This window comes from Panthera uncia, chromosome D4 (genome assembly GCF_023721935.1).
Source record: "Panthera uncia isolate 11264 chromosome D4, Puncia_PCG_1.0, whole genome shotgun sequence".
NCBI classification, from domain to species: domain Eukaryota; kingdom Metazoa; phylum Chordata; class Mammalia; order Carnivora; family Felidae; genus Panthera; species Panthera uncia.
The window spans coordinates 17,253,557-17,271,324 of record NC_064807.1 but is presented as its reverse complement, the minus strand read 5'-3'; the positions used below and the strand labels follow the sequence as shown (position 1 = coordinate 17,271,324).

Genomic DNA, 17,768 nt, shown 5'->3' with positions numbered 1-17,768 from the left:
TCAAAATTCATCTGCACGGTTTTTACTAAAAAAAGACGGGCTACTTCATATTCTTTGATTTTTACTTCTTGCCATTTCAAAGCATAAAATGGAGCTACAGTTGACCATTGAACAACTCAGAGTTAGATGTGCTAGCCCTTCCCCACCGCCGTGCAGTCGAAAACCCACGTACAACTCTGACTCCCCCAAAACTTAACTCCTCTTGGCTGGAAGCCTTACCTCTAACATAAACCATCGATGAACATGTATTTTGTATGATATAGGTATTATATATTGATTGTATTCTTACAATAAAATAAGTTAGAGCAAAGCAAAGGTTATGAAGGAAATCTTATGGAAGAGATAATGCATTTCCTGTACTGGACTGTATTTATTGAAAAAACTCTGCATATAAGTGGACCCGCACAGTTCGAACCTGTGTTGTTTAAGGATCAACTGTATTTTATTGGGACAAAGAGGTCTGAAATAAACACTGGACTATATAACTTCTGGAGCAGGAGTATCTCTACACAATACCTGTGTTCAGGTTCTAGGTTACGCAACTGATGGCAGGTCCATGAAAAAAAAAACATGCCGGATGAAATCCTATCGAGAGGGTAAATATACTAGTTTTCTGACCGAAAGTTAACAAATGGGAATTTTGCTTCCTCAAGTTTAAAGATGAGAGGCTGCTTTTTCTTTATCTGATGGCAAGCCTCCATGCTTTGGGTGTGGGGGTTAAATTTCTACTTCAGTATGTTCTTGTTCTGGGGATGACAGAGCATTTGTGAGTCATTGCCAGACATTCATTTCCTCGCGGAAGCCCCGTGCACTAGGTCGGCCGCTTATCTGCGAGTTCACACCTTCGTTCCCTGAAGGTCAGCGAGTGCTGGGTTAGCACTAGAAAGCAATGACGGGGACACGGGTGTGTGCCAGTGTACGTGAGGGACTGTGTGTATCTGGGACGTCACGAAGGGCTGATGAGGCAGCCGCCGTAGCCACTTGATTCTCTGAGACTATCGGGTGTCCAGCAACCTCATCACTCTTCAGGGGAAATTTCTGTCTCTCTTCTTCAGCTCCTTCGTGAACCTTCCCCTTGACACACAGCAGATGCTCTCAGAGTACAGCTAATTCCTGGTTAACAGGCTGCCATATTCTAAGAATTCAGTGTGAAATAAAGGAGAGAAAGGGCAAATGTACTGAGCACTGACATTCAAGCAGTGTCAGAAAACCTTTCCTTAGCACTGTTAGCATAGACCCCAAACATTTCATGTTACAAGACCTCTACACTTACCCTAGAAAGGACTGTTATCTTTATTTTTTTAGGTCCAATTCTATTTACCACTTGACAACAAAGAGTGTACCGGAAACAAAGATGTCGGTCTAGTAACCGGGAACTTCATTCATCTGTGACACCGGTTAGGAAACCCCCTCCCCGCCCCCCCCCGGGGGACACCTTTAGAGCCACTAGCATTTCTAGTCTCTCTCATAATGTGTTCTTCCCATTGGTGTGTGACTGAGGCACTAGGCTACAGCTAACGAATATGCTAACAGTCGGGAAAGTAAGAGTTTGCTTCTATTAATGCCTAGATTTATACTACTTTGGTTGGGCCCTTGGAGTAGGCATCTGTCTATTTGAGTTTGTGCAGGCATGTGTAATGTATACACATAATCTGGAATTATTAACAGTACAGTATCACTACATTATGGGGCTACAAAAGGAGGTTTTACCGCTTGCCAATTTCACTTCAATTACAAGGAACTTTTTGTAAAGCGTAAGGACAAAGAAAAAAAATGGGTTTTCTGTTTTGACGTAACTTCGAAATGTTTCTTTCCCTAGAGATGTGATGGGCTCGTATTTATGTTATCAGTTCTCTCTGACCCAGGCAGCGATTATATAGTTTGGGATAGAGCTGTCAATGACCACCCCCATCTTCGTGACTCAACCTTTTTTTTCACGCCTGTTTTAAAGAAAGACATGTCTGTGTTTGCGACACTTTAGGGAGATGGCTTCAAAAGCCTTTAACCGTATTAATAACACATGCTAAGGTGGTCATTTTCGGCAACAGGCGAACACTACTGTGCGCTCAGATCCCCGTCTTGAGCTCACAAAGGGTTCCGCGTCCGCCTAGGTTTGTTTCCCATACCTCCGATCTTGGCATTGAAAGCAATTCCGACTGTGCAGTGAGAGTTGTTTGCTGCGGCTGCCACTTCTCCAGCACAGCGGGTCCCATGCCTGCAGGGAGAACACACACACTTGCTAAAGTACGACGCTCCATCCTTACAGACCCAAAAAACATCACTGCCACCATTCAGGCTTCAAAGTGGTGAAGAACGCAGCAAGCTGTAGATGTTGCTGGAACTTCTGTCTAAATAGCACAGAGCCTGTCCACTGCAAACTTTGAGCATTTCATTATATTCTGTTTGGGATTACAGTAAAACCTTTGGCTTTGAGCATAATTTGTTCTGGAAACATGTTCGTCATCCAAAGCACTCGCGTATCAAGGCAAATTTCAAGAACCATCGGCTGAGTTGTGATCATGACATTCGGTGCCATGTACTACTCATATTGCAAGACATCGCTCATTTATCAAGTTAAAATGTATTAGAAAGGTTCTTGTCTTGCAGAACACTCGCAGAACAAGTTACTCAGAATCCAAGGTTTTACTGTATATTACTGAAATATATCTACACATGTATGTATACATGTATATATAAAATCTCCTTGAAAGCTAACATCAAATGGTATGTTTCTTCATATTCTCTCAACTTCCATTGTCCAATATGGTAACCACCAGACATCCATGGCCATTCAGTACTTGAAATGTGACTAGTGTGACCTTATTTCAACTTTCATTAAATTTAAGAACTAGTATTCAATTCAATTATTACAAAATTTAAGAATGTCACTACAGGAGAATCTACTTCTTAAACTGTAAACTAAAATACAGATCAAGTATCTTCAGTGAAAATCTACGATCTAAAATGCGATATGCCATAAATACACATTGGATTTCTAAGATTTGATATGAAAAAAGCAATGTGAAATAATCCCCTAATACTTGTTTTATATACATGACATGAAATATTTTATTTAATAATATATATCATCAATATTTATTTCACCTGTTTCTGCCATTTTACTGCTCTTTAAAAATGTGGCTACTAGAAAAGCAAACATCTTTTTCTGAAAAACATTCCGTTCATTTCTCACCACAGTGACTTTGTTCCTTGATCAGAAAAAATCCTTTAACTGAAAGGACTTCAAAAATCATCCTATCCGAGGATGGCAGAGAAGTTTCAAGTGCAAAGTATAATCTGATTAGAGATGTTGACCTAACACTGTATTGAGAAGAATTCTGAGATATGGCCGAGCCAGAGAAAGGAGACTAGGGCCGATGAAGACTGTGTGTTCTAGATGCAGACGAGGGATGTAATAACCACAATAGCATATTTGTCATTGCTACTCAAGCCCAAGGCTCATTCCTTTGCCCTCAGTTTTAGAGATGAGGGTGCTTAAGGAGGCCCTGAGATGGAGAGGCCTGAGTGCCTCACTCAATTAAACGTCCAACTCTTGATCTCGGCTGAGGTGGTGAAGTTAGGGTTCACGAGTTCGAGCTCCACATTGGGCTCTGGGCTGATGGTGCGAAACCTGCTTTGGAATCTGTCTCGCCTTCTCTCTGCCCCTCCCCCACTGGTGCTCACTTGCTCTCTTGCTCTCAAAAAATAAATGAATAAACTTAAAAAAAAAAAGGAGGCCCTGAGATGTAAAGAGATATGCTGAAAGCAGCCCAAACATTACTTTCTACTTTATAGAAGAGACCACACTCATCATGGGCTATGACTAGCATCTGTGCAAACGTAAACAAGTTACTGCTTATGATGGATAGGTACACACACAAGTTTAGACAACAGAGAAATACCCTGCTTCATCCACTTAGTAACGTCATACATATCTTCCTATGTGAACAGTCAACATGTCATTTAAAAGCTTACTGGTAACTCACATCATCTTTTAAATGGTGCACCCCCCCCCTTCCATAGTCTCTTTCACAACTCACTTATTCCTGGAAATTTACCCAGTATTTCACTAATATTAACAAGGCTATGAAGAAAAATCTTGAGCATTTATATCACTTTATACCTTGGGATAAACTCCTAGAAGTGGAATTACTCCATCAAAGAGTACAGAATACACTGTCAATTTGTTCAGATGTTTAAAGTAATAAAACTAAACCTCAAAAAACCCCTGCAAGATGGATAAATGTTATTACAAAGCATCAAATTTCTGTGCATCACACACAAAAAGGAAATACCATAAGCCTACTTGAATGACAATATGAAGAATGGAGAAAATATCGGAGCAAATCCCTGTGTCCATAAACCCCTATGAATGAGTTTTTCAATCTTTTTCATCCTTGCCAATTGGACATGACAAACGTTACCTCATTGTTACTTCCCTTTCTAACCCCTCAGATTACATTTGATGTTGTACATCTTTTCAAATACTTATTAGCAATTTCTCTTTCTTGCTTTGTGAATAACATTTTCATGCCTTTTGCCCATATCTGTTGCATATACATTCCCAGATATGTTATTTGGAACACAGCAATCTTATGGCAATTTTAGGTCATTCTACACAGCAATTAATTCTGAGGTACTCACAACTATCTTGCCATTCTGGCATTTGATTGTACCACTTTAATCATCAGAAAAATGATCCATTTTTAAAGGAAAATAATATTTCTTAATATTTTTTAATGTTTATTTTTGAGAGAGAGACAGAGTGTGAGGAGGGGAGGGGCAGAGAGAGAGAGACAGAGACAGAGACAGAGACAGAATCTGAAGCAGGCTCCAGGTTCTGAGCTGTCATCACAGAGCCGGACGCAGGGCTTGAACCCAAGAACCTTGAGATCATGACGTGAGCTAAAGCAGAAGCTTAAGCGACTGAGCCATCCAGGTGCCCCGTAAAATAGTATTTCTTTTGTAAATTGCAACCTAAACTACCAACTTTACCTACCCCTGAACCCAGCAATTATTTACGTGACTCTTCATTAGTCTCTGACTGCCTATCATTGCATGGTGTAAGTTGTTTTTTTCTCAAATGTCAAATTCCCTTTGGGAGTCCATTTTTCTTATACTTCATTGTATCTATTACTAATTAAGGCAAGTGCTACAGGATCATTAAGGATCTGATTTTAATTCTCCAATTGTTATTTGTAAGTCCATTGTGACAGGCTTGTCCATTGTGTGATGGATTTGATGTTTTCTGCAGTTCTGTCAATTTTTATTTTATTCAGAGTGAGCGGAATTATTAAATCTTCCTAGTGAAACTATTTAGGAATATGTAGTAAAACTCTAGGAATCCTATAGCAAAAAAAATTAGAATAAAGATACAGGTTAATAATTAAATGATATACCTTTTTTGCTCCCTTGACTGTCAAACATTCGTATCAGTTATAGCTCTTATAAATACAATATAGTTATGTTTTCTTTGAATCTAGGCTATATTTGTCCTTTACTTGAGAGTAAGTATATTTACAGTGACTATATCCATTGTTATAGGATATATTTAGGTTCATTTCTGCATGGATGTCATTCATACAATTCGCTAGTGTTTCTCATAGCTATTTGATCATAAATACCTAACATCACAAAGTCTAAAGTCATCGACACTTTTTTCAACTTTTCCCAAACAATACAGACTACACCGTTTAAACTGTGATTACTCACCTCTTAACAAATAAGTTGCCCATGATTATAGTTATACATTTTTTTTAACCTTTGAAACTATCCATTTGTGCCACTACTTTGAATAACCAATGTTTGTTTAGATTTACCAATATTCTTTGTTTTTGTGGTTCATAACTCCCTTTTGGGATCACTGACTTCTTTCTGAAGAACATCCTATAAATGTGTCCATCAGAGAGTCTTTTGGTAGCCTCAGAAAATTATTTTACTCTTGTTCTTGAGAAAGAATTTCACTGGGTATATAAATGTAGACGAACAGCACTTCAAAGAGGCTATTCTACTGTCTTCTAGTTCCATTGTTTCTGGTGAGAAATCAGCCATCTTGGCAATTGAGTTCTCTCTGGATACTTGTCAGATCTTGTCTTTGTCTTTTCTACTCTGTAGGTTCATTAAGACGTTGTTAGGATTTTTTTCTTTCTTGCAATTCCTAAACCAGTGATTAAATGTTTAAATCTTCAGAAGTCTCGGGGCGCCTGGGTGGCACAGTCGGTTGAGAGTCCGACTTCAGCTCAGGTCATGATCTCGCGGTTCGTGAGTTCGAGCCCCTCATCGGGCTCTGTGCTGACAGCTCAGAGCCTGGATCCTGCTTCGGATCCTGTGTCTCCTTTTCTCTCTCTCTCTGCTCCTCCCCTGCTTGTACTCTGTCTCTGTCTCTGTCTCTCTCTCTCGAAAATAAGTAAACAGTAAAAAATTCTAAAAAAAATCCTCAGAAGTCTCAGCTCATACCTTTGAAAATTACCTTACTCTTTAATTGCACCTTCAGACTTTCCATATCTTTTTCTCTCTGGGCTGCTCTCTATGTAACTTGCTCAGTTCTATATAACACTTATCTTCGGCCATGACTAACTTGCTATTTAATCCATTCACTACATTACCCGCATCGATCATTAGATTTTTCCTTTCAAGTTCCTTTTCGAACCCACCTGGTTAATTTGAACAGTCTCTTCAAAAACAAAACACTTTTCAATTGAATGTACTGACACATACATTTCTTGGTATGTGTGAATTATATGTGATAATTCTAAAATACATGAATCTAATTCTGCTTTTTTTGCTGCTGGATTGTTTTCATGGTATTATTTTCCCCATGTGGTTGGCAAACCATCCGTTCAGAAGGCTTTTATCTTTGTGAATTCTTTGAGGATGGAAGGGACGATGCATTAGGAGTTTCTGTTTTATGCGGAAGTCTTCTCTCACCTCAGTGAACGAAGGTCTTATCTCCTGCCATCCCTGTGCTTTTAAAAAATCCCGCTCCAGGCTGGCTGGCATTGGCTGAAAAAATTCCTAGGGCCCACCTATTGCCTACCTAGGTGATGCTTCTGAGCTTTCTGAGAGAAATACTCCAGCTATCCCCTTAGCTCAACCATGTACTAAAAATTTCTTTTTTTCCCAGGAGGTTTAGATGTGTTACAGTAGGAAAGATTTAATTGAGTATCTTTCGACCACAGTATTTTTAAAACATAAGAACTAACTTGGCTCTGTACTCCTCAAATGCAATAAAACCCTACACATATTATGCTCGTCATTAATGTACAGTGAATTCTCCTAAGTGAAGAACAGAGTGACTATTTCCTTCTAAAAACATTTCTTTACAGATTTCTGTACATTGCTCTAGATCGTGAGCAATGACGAACCATTTGGGGGGATCGCTCTACTGCAGATACATCTATTTCAAATACTGGTTAAATAATATTTGGAACATACTGTAATTGAGGGTCCAAATTGCTAGCTCAACTGCATTCAAACAGCTCACTCTCTTCAGGTGACAGTGATCGTTACCCCATGTAAAGTACCTGTCATCTTTTGTATTTTTATATGTTGGTTGGATTCAGTGTTTTGACTTGGATTTAAGATAGATCAGGGGTATCTGAGTGGCCCAGTCGGTTTAGCATCCGACTTCAGCTCAGGTCATGATCTCAGGGTTCATGGGCTCAACCCCCGGTGTCAGGGTCTGTGCTGGCAGCTCAGAGCCTGGAGCCTGCTTCGGATTCTGTGTCTCCCTCTCTCTCTCTGCCCCTCTCCTGCACATGTTCTCTCTCTCTCTCTTTCTCTTTCAAGAAAAATAAATAAACATTTAAAAAATTAAAAAAAAAATAGATCATGTAACAATGGATATCACCATGACCTGTTCAAGTATGTCAACAAGATTAAGTTTATTGCTTCTCTCAAAGAACAAGGGTGGTCAGCATTAAGAATATTCATGATGTCAGTCAAATATAAAGGTCACAAAACAGACCAAAGTCGGTGTTTCAGATGTATCTTTCTTCAGAGATAACAGAGCATAGGCATATAGATTACTGTCAGCCAAAGAGAACAGTTCCAGTAGATTTTAGTCCAGAAAACAATATGCTCATTATACTACACTCTGACCCACAGCACCTAAGTATGAATTTATTAGCCAACTCCCATGCAACACCGCGTGGAAAATTAGCCATTTAGTTTCCGTGCCTATCATCATGATAACACTAATACTCCTTATTTTCTGAGACCACAGAAGGTAATCCAATGATACAAACTATAATGGATATTTAGACCAACGGCAAAATGAAATGGACATCATGTAATATAAAGTGATGTAGACGAACTAGGAAGTAAAAAGTGCATCACATCTCTGATTCTCTTAGGCATATTATCATTGCTGCCGGTACTATAGTAAGTGAAAAATGTTCTATCACAGAATTCTTTACTTGAAGAAACCATTTTGGCTCGTAAAGAGCATCTTGATGAAGAGGTGATGACAGCCTCTGTTCTACCATTTCAAGTTTTCTCATCTACTACGTTATCTGTTCCCAACAATAAACCACTGAAATTAAAGGTCTCCAGAAGTTTTACCCGGGGTCTATGATTGAAAAGAAAGAAAATGAGATCAGAGAGTGCCTGTTCATTCATTTCTACGATATCCTGAACTCATACGGGGAAGCGAAGGGAGTATAGAGTATAAATGCATAGTCGACTGTATCTTGCTAGGTGGTAAAATACTGCCTTCACATATTCTCTTGCCTTCTCATAGCCCTAGAGTCACAGTGCTTTGTGAACTTTGTTTCTTCCATAGGAGTTAGTGGGGATAGAAATACCAACTTACTTGAGCAGCTTGAGGTTTGGAGACAAGCTGCAAGTAAGCTCAGCAATGAACCCGAGACGTCGGGACACACGCGACAGGTCTTCGGTTGCCACCGCGTTGCTTGAATGTCAAAATTCAAGCCCCACACCAAGCAGTGACATCTTGGAGAAAGACTATTTTCTCTTTCATTTCCTTCTTGAAACCTCTTCAGCTGTTCGTGGATTCAATCTACCCCCTCACTGTTTCTATTCCCTTTTGACATCTGCTGTGCCCATTCTCTTTGGCAGGTTCTAATTTTGTTTAAATTTGACTGAAAACTTGCCATTTCAAAAGCTCGCTTGGAAAGGGAGAGGAGAGCAAGAAATAATGATGTATTTGACGTGTTCTCCAAAATATCGCTTAGAACTGACGTTTCTGATGCTCAGATTGTTCTTGATAATATTACCGCCTCGTGCTTACATCACACTCTACGGTTCTTTTTTTAAAAAGTTTATTTATTTTGTGTGTGAGCATGTGCGTGAGAGAGAGAGAGAGAGAGAGAGAGAGAGAGAGCGCCCCAAGCAGGCCCCACACTGCCAGTGCAGAGCCCGGCATGGGGCTTGATCCCACGAACTATGAGATCATGACCTGCGCCGAAACCAAGAGTCAGACACTTAACCAAATGAGCCACCCAGGCGCCCCCACGCTCTCCAGTTGTTTTAAGTATTTTAACCTCGTCTGATTCTCACCTCAACCCTCTCGTGTAAGCCAAACGGGTATCACTTCTCTAGTTTCACAAGTGAGCGAATTCAGTCAGTCAGATGGTGACTGGAAGGTAAAAAACATGGCAGGCTCAATCCTTATGTGATGCCTTTTCTCTATTCCAGGGAGAGGCACAGGGGTCCACGTCCCTGTCTCTGAACGGCCGCCGAGATTTCATGCCTTTTACGTGCTACCCTACTTATCCCGTGAGGTAGTTAGTGGCAACTCTACTCCTTCATTACTATTGATGACAGGATATTTGACAGTCTATTTTATAGAATCTCTCTAATAAATTATTCAGCTTGAGGTAGAAGGAGAAAATGCTGGGAATCTTAAAAATGAAAACTTAAGAAGAATGGATTATTGCCCTGTCTTCAGTGAAAAGCTTTACCAAATCTCTTGTAAAAGTTTCGGGGGTGGGGGTGGGGGGGGAAGGTAAATGAAAAATTGTTTGAGGTAACAAATCACACAGTCCACTTTTTGGTGATTAGTTTTTGTGAGACAATTAAGATACTAGCTTCTGAAGTGACTGCAATTATACATAGTCCCTGAGGCTCCCATAATATTCAATATTTTATTATACAGGGAAGGAATTCAGAAAAACTCATTCAAAGTAACTGCTATGGACTGAATGTTTTCGCCCACCTCACCCTCAATTCATATGTTGCAAGCCTAATCCCAGTGTAAGGATATCTGGAGCTGGGACCTTGGGGAGGTTATTAGGTCGCGAGGGTGGAGCCCTCATGATGGAATTAGAAACAGCAGAGAACATTCTTCCTTTCTCTCTCTCTCTCTCTCCCCCAAGTGTGGATACAGTAAGAAGGCAGCTATCTGCAAGCCAGAAAGGGAGCCCTCACCAAGAACGGAATCTTGGACTTCTCAGCCTCCAGAACGGTGCAAAATAAAGATTTATTGTTGAAGCCACCCAGTCTGCGGGATTCAATTATTGCAAACTCCACCGAGACACCAACAAATAGCTATACAGAATAAGATATTCAGAGATGCTCTGACAGCCTAATATTGAAAAAATCTTGAGCATGAACTCTAAATTATGACAGCTCTAAATAAATTAACATTTATCCATTTTTTAGGGAGACAGAGAGTGAGCGGTGGGGGGGGGGCGGGAGCAGAGAGAGAGGGAGACACAGAATCGGAAGCAGGCTCCAGGTGCTGAGCGGTCAGCCCAGAGCCCGACGCGGGGGCCAAACCCACAAACCGTGAGATCATGACCTGAGCTGAAGTCGGACGCTGAACCAACTGAGCCACCCAGGGACCCCTAAAGTACGACGGCTCTTAGCAGCAGACATTGTAAATCCGCCTCTTGGTCTTTAAGAAGAGATACACAATATTTAAGGAAGCTAATAAAAGTGAGCATTCATCAACTGCTCCAAAGTCTAACAGATAGGTATGTTACAGATAAGAAAGTGAAAAATATATTTTATCATGTTAACTACTAATAGGCCAACAAAGAGTTAGCATCAGATATATCACATGTAAATGACTAGCAAAGTATTCTAAAAAGCAGAGAATTTTCTTTTACAGGTTTAAAACTACTGTTAGCTTGACACACACATACACATATACACACATGAAGCACAGATAAAAACTAGTAAGACCTGAACAAGGTTTGCAGAGTGTATTCACGCCAATTTCCTGGTTTTGATATTTTACTCTAATTATGTAAGTTGTTATCAGTGGGGGAATCTAGATGAAGAGTATGGGGGACTTGTATATTTTTGCACCTTTCTGTGAATTTATAATTATTTTCTTAAGTAAAAAAAAAACAAAACCATTGTAGTTCTGAAGAATCTCCAGTTATTTACAATATTTGGTTGTAATTCAAGACGAGTATTTTAGTCAGAACACGAAATAATGACAATAATATAAATAAAACTCAAATGGTCAGTATACTGCCCTCTTAAAAATGTTTAGATTTTTCACAAACTTATTTTTAAAAATGTTTTAGTTTATTTTCTTGTAATTGAAGTATAATTAACATAGTGTTCTATCAGTTTCAGGTGTACAATATAATGAGTCAATGATTCTGTACATTTCCCAGTGCTCATCAAGATAAGTGTACTCTTGATCCTTTTTACCTATTTCACTTATCACCCCCACCCTCAACATCCCCTTCTCTGGCAACCACCAGTTTGTTCTCCGGATTTAAGTCTGGGTTTTGGTCTCTTTTTTTCTTTGTTCTTTTGTTTCTTAAATTCCACATATGAGTGAAATCCTATGGTATTTGTCCTTCTCCAACTTATTTGACTTAGCAGTATACTAGATCCATCCACGTTGTTGCAAAGAGTAAGATTTCATTCTTTTATGGCTGAGTAGTATTCCACTGTGTGTGTGTGTGTGCACATATGTATATATATGCGTGTGTGTGTGTGTACACACACACACACACACACACACACACACACTCCATATCTTTGTCCATTCATCGATCAATGGACACTTGGGCTGCTTTTATTTTGGCTATTATAAATAAGGCTGCAATAAACATAGTGGTGTGTGTATCATTTCAAATTACTGTTTTGTTTTCTTTGAATAAATACTCAGTAGGGAAATCACTGGATCATATGGTAATTCCATTTTTAATTTTTGAAGGAACCGCCATAACGGTTTTCCACAGTGGCTGCACAAACTTGCATACCCCCCTACCAAGAATGCATAAGGGTTTTTTTTTCTATACATCCTCGCCAACACTTGCTATTTCTTGTCTTTTTGATTTTAGCCTTTCTGACAAGTGTCAGGTGACATCACATTATGGCTTTGATTTGCATTTCCCTGAGGATTAGTGACATTGAGTACCTTTTCATATGCCAGCCATCTGTATGTCTTCTTTGGAAAAATGTCTATTCTGGTCCTCTGCCCATTTGTTCAGATTATTTGTTTGTTTATTGATGTTAAGTTGTGTAAGTTCTTTATATATTTTGCATATTAACCCCTATCATTTGCCAATATCTTCTCCCATTCAGTAGGTTGCCTTGTCACTTTGTTGACGGTTTCCTTTGCTGGGCCAAAGCTTTTTGTTTTGGTGTAGTTTATTCTTGCTTTTGTTTCCCTTGCCTTAGGAGACATATCTAGAAAAATGCTGCTAAAGCCAAGGTCAAAGAAATTACTGCCTATGTTTTCTTCTAGAATTTTATGGTTTCAGGACTCACATTTAGGTCTTTAATCTATTTTGAGTTTACTTATGTGTACAGCATAAGAAAGCGGTCCAGTTTTCCCAAAACCATTTGTTGAAAAGACTGTCTTCTTCCCATCTTATATTCTCACCTCTTGTAGATTAATTGACCATATAAGTGCTAGTTTATTTCTGGGCTCTGTATTCTGTTCCATGGATCTGTGTCTATTTTTGTGCCAGTACCATACTGTTTTGATTACTACAGCTTTGCAGTATGTCTTGAAATTTGGGGAGAGTGATCTCTCCAGCTTTGTTGTTGTTTCTTAAGATTGCTTTGGCTACTTAGGGTCTTTTGTGGTTGCATACACATTTTAGGATTATGTGTTCTAGTTCTAGGAAAAATGTTGGTATTTTGATAGGGATTACTTTCGATCTATAAATTGCTTTGGGTAGTATGAACATTTTAACAGAGGTTATATGAGCACGGTGGATCTTTCCATTGGTTTGTGTCTTCAGTTTCTGTCATTAATGTTTTATAGCTTTGGAGTAGAAGTCTTTTACCTCCTTAGTTTATTCTTAGGTATTTTATTCTTTTGGGTGCAATTATAAATGGGACTATTTTCCTAATTTCTCTTTCCATTTCTTCATTATTAGTGCATAGAAATAAAACAGATTTCTGTATATTCCTTTGGTATTCTGAGGCTTAACTGAACTCATTTATCAGTTCTAGTATTTTTTGGTGGAGTCTTCAGAATTTTCCACATAGAGTATCAGATCATCCGCATTAGGGGAGGTTTTATGTCTTCCTTACCAGTTTAGACATCTCGTATTTATTTTTCTTGTCAATATGCCGCTTTGATAATGTTCTCTTACCTCCACCATTTTCCCTCTTCTTTACTCTTTCCAGCCTAGACCTTTGACATCTCCCTCTTTTTTTTTTCTTCCTTTTATTTGCCCAAGCCTAGGAAAAGAGTTTATTCATTACTAACTGAATTCATTGTTAACTATGCTAGCCTATACATAAAAGAATAAATAGCTTGGTTTATCAGAAAACCTAGTTCTTTAGCTCACTCCTGTTGCTTTCTCAAATACAATATTGCAGGCGCTGAGGTACATTAAAACCCACGACAAGCACCTATGTGCATGGGTATGGTCCTGACAAAGATCTTAGCCACCTGTTTATTAACCTAACTCTCCTCCTACCCTTAAGAGTCAACAACATCCTCAAAGCAATGGGGTATGAGAGATCCTCGTTGATTAAATATACTAATCATGATAAGGGAATGAGGCCTTTCTCCCTGGCTCACTGGTTCTCTATAGATTTATCTATCATGCTTTTCAGTTCTTCTTTTAATTTTCATGATTAGTTTTCCATGTGATAACATGAATTCATTTCTATGAATTCAGTCTGCCCATGCTTGTTTATGTTCCCCAGTGATTTCATGGTGCTCTTCCTTCCCCAATGGGTCCATGAAGAGCCCACAACTCTACACTTGAAGCTCCCTAACCTCTATCAGAGGGTTCTGTTTACTGTCTAAAAACTAGATCTACTAGTTTTTACTCTATGTAGTTAGCACTTTGGGAACACCCTGATCTCATTTTCCACCACAAATGGAAGACTGCAAAATTGTCTCCCTTACCCCTGACTATGAATAGACAGAAATTAGTCATTCCTGCTGATTCATTTTAGGTCTGTTCTCAGTGAGCTGGGAGTCAAGTGTTTTCTCTTAAAAGTTCATAAATGTGGATCGGGAAGCTCCAACTCTTCCTTGAAACTGGAAGGCACAGCATGATGCCATATTTTCTACTGCTTTACTGGGTTAAGTGCTATCTACAATTCTGGAAAGTAGAACTATAACACTTTCTTTTTGTGTAAACAAGGAATTCTGCCAGGAATATGTTGTATTTTTCCTTGAAAATGATCAAAGAACCTCCCAAGGATGAGTTTATTTAACAATATTAGTCCCTTCTTCCCTCCTTCCTTCCTCAAGGCCAGATAATTCATATCCTATGTCCAAGCATCTTTGAAGCAAGGGGCATACGAAGTTGAATAATATCAGGATGTGGTGCTTCCAATCTTGGCAGGCAAAATTCCGAGTCAAGAATGGACAAAACCTTTCTTCCTTATCTATAGGGGAATTACTTTGGTTTAACTTTCTAGCTCTGTTCCCCTGGATATCTGGTAAAGGTGGGATATCAGCTACCTAGCAACACTGCTTATGATAAAAGTGAACCCTGGTTGGTGAACTACCAGAAAGTGGGAGGTCTGTGGCCAGGATGTTGGATACACAATGAGAAGTCTTGGCTTTGGGCTTCTGCGAGTAGATACCAGACGCTGAGTGTGGTTTTCCTGTGTCCCCTGGAAGCTGTATTTATAGGCTCTTGCAAGAAATATCGTTCCTAATAGCATGGGGTCTTTAAGGCAAAGTGACCCCACTCACATGGCTCTTTCTTGTACAGCTGAGGAGTCATTTGGGCACTGAGGGGAAAGAAGAGCAAAACATGGTCCTGGAGCTGGTGAATTCCCTTGCTAAAGAAATACAGCTGATATTGGACGACGGGTACATTATATTCTTATCCTCCTAATTACCACTAATGAGTTCTAGGAGTTCAACTGACCACCGATTGAACCTACGACCACTGATGGGTGTGTAGTAAGATTGATGCAAGTAATTACCAAGGACTCAGGTACATGCTAATCAAGGTTTATGTACAATGTGTTAGAGGAGTTTCTGCTCCAAGGGTTCTGGCTTGAAGTGGGTGTTTGTGAAAATGCTTGGTATGCAATCCAAACAACTTTCTCCTCCTTACACCTGAACTGGTTTTCCTATAATTTTGCGGCATCATAATTAAAAGAAAATTTCATAATTAGAACTCACTAAAGCATGAAATATGAAGTATATACTGAGCGTATATGCCAAGAGACTGGAAAGAGATCTATAAAGATAATGAGAGAAATAATGGCCTGTATCAAATTACAATTTTGATTTTCTTGTGGTCTATTTCTTTCCATACGTATTTCTCATCTCCAAATGTATCCTGAGAACCACCCTGTACATATAATTCTCAAGTAGCAAAAAAAAAAAAAGAGACCAAAATGCTAGAATGTACTCTACATAGACAATATTTCAACTTTACCTGTATTCCTCTATGTGGGTAAACATCCAATTTTATGAATATTCTTATAATGACCTAGTTAACTGTACATAATGAGACTATTCTCATGGACTGGCCCATAATGAATTACTTTTTCTGAATCATTCGTTCAGCAAATATTTATCGAGTACCTACCACAGGCTGAGGAATGAATGAGTTATGAAAGATTCAATAGTGAGAAAAATAGACATGATACAATGTAGTTTCAATGAACTCCATTGGCCTGGAAATCGTGAATAGTGGGCAATAATTCACAAGTCTTTGTTCCTTTGGCAGTAATCTATTTAATGGTTCAGCTTCTCTTTGTTTTGACTAAAATATTCAACTAAAGATGCCATTCAGTAACTACACACTGCAAAACAGGCTAAAGATATTTGTTGTTTTGCTCAAGTTCTGTTCGTGACTAACTGATAGCAAGAGGTGATATTATGAGTTTCTGACTTCACTTTGCTTGAGACTGCTTCCAGATCGTGAACAAACTGTCAAAACACTTCTGAAGACTTGAGTCTTACTTTGCACAGAATAAGGATATAAGAGAAGGGACTATTACGTAATGCTATTTGTTTGAAATACAGGTAAACTGGGGCCACCGAGTTCTGATCCAAGGGCTCTCTTGGTGTTCCTTCTTGCATTACCCTCAGGGTCTGAGAAGTTTGGCGGTGTGGGGTCCCAGGGTCCCTTTGCCCTTTGAAAAAAGAGGTGGTGAAGTATAGGTAAGGAGCTCAAACACCTTGTATTCACTGAGCTCTCATCATTTCAGCTTAGCTACACCATGCAACTGCCAGCCTTTCCACGTATTGATAGATGCTCCTGGTTTCCTTTGTAGAGTTTATCAGAGGCATTTCCTTACACGTTGGAAGGTTCTCAAAATTATGGAAGTGTAAAACCAACAATAAAGGAATGCCTCCCTCCAAAACATATATTTATCATATCCCTAACTGCATTTTAGCACATACCTATGTTATTTAGACATGACATAAGGAATGGGTTTAAAAAATTTTTTTTAACGTTTCATTTATTTTTGAGACAGAGAGAGACAGAGCATGAATGGGGGAGGGGCAGAGAGAGGGGGAGACACAGAATTGGAAGCAGGCTCCAGGCTCTGAGCCATCAGCCCAGAGCCCGACGCGGGGCTCGAACTCACGGACCGCGAGATCGTGACCTGAGCCGAAGTCGGACGCTCAACCGACTGAGCCACCCAGGCGCCCCAGGAATGGGTTTATATTATGATGGTATTTACATGAGCATGTGCACAGGGGTTGGCACACATCGTCTGTAATGGGCCAAACGGTGAATATTCTAGGCTTTACAGAGCCAAACATAGTCTCTGTCACATATCCATACCCCCACCCACCCAACCCCCCCTTCTTAATCCTTTGAAAAAAACAAAAAACATTCTTAGAATCACCAGGGCAGATCTGACCTGTAGTCAGTGGCTTACCAACCTTTGGTTTCTAGGCATGAAGGGTAAATACAGTCGGAACCACTTACCACTTCTTGGGAACCAAGAAACATGGGCGTCTACCTTTTCCAACTCCACTCCCTATGATTCGATACTGATGCTGAATGCTGTTTTATGTAAATTCATCACCTCAATGAAATACAATGTATCGTTCATCTTCACGGATGTAGTAGTTTCCATTTGAACAAATGCTTCCCACAGTTTGCAATTTGCAATTTAAACATCAGATCAAGAAAGGAGGTAAAGGGGCACCTGCTAAAGGTGGCACAGGGGCTCAGCAGGTTAAGCGTCTGACTCTGGATTTTGGCTCAGGTCACGATCTCACTTTTGTGAGATCAAGCCTCGCATCAGGCTCTGGGCCGGGCTTGGAGCCTGCTTGGGATTCTCTCTCTCCCTCTCCCTCTCCCTCTGCCCCTCCCCTGCTCGCACTCACTGTCCCCCAAAATAAAATAAAATAAAATAAAATAAAATAAAATAAAATAAAATAA

The 17,768-nt window shown here is 39.6% G+C and overlaps 1 protein-coding gene across 2 annotated transcripts in view; it reads right to left on the bottom strand.

The window, feature by feature from the left end:
- Nucleotides 1-17,768, bottom strand: part of PCSK5 (proprotein convertase subtilisin/kexin type 5) — a 445,686-nt gene that overhangs the window by 278,053 nt on the left and 149,865 nt on the right. For both annotated transcript variants that reach the window (XM_049633868.1, XM_049633861.1), the window contains exon 6: nt 2,127-2,215. In XM_049633868.1, the coding sequence (XP_049489825.1) occupies nt 2,127-2,215 (89 nt within the window). The remainder of the gene's footprint in view (nt 1-2,126; nt 2,216-17,768) is intronic.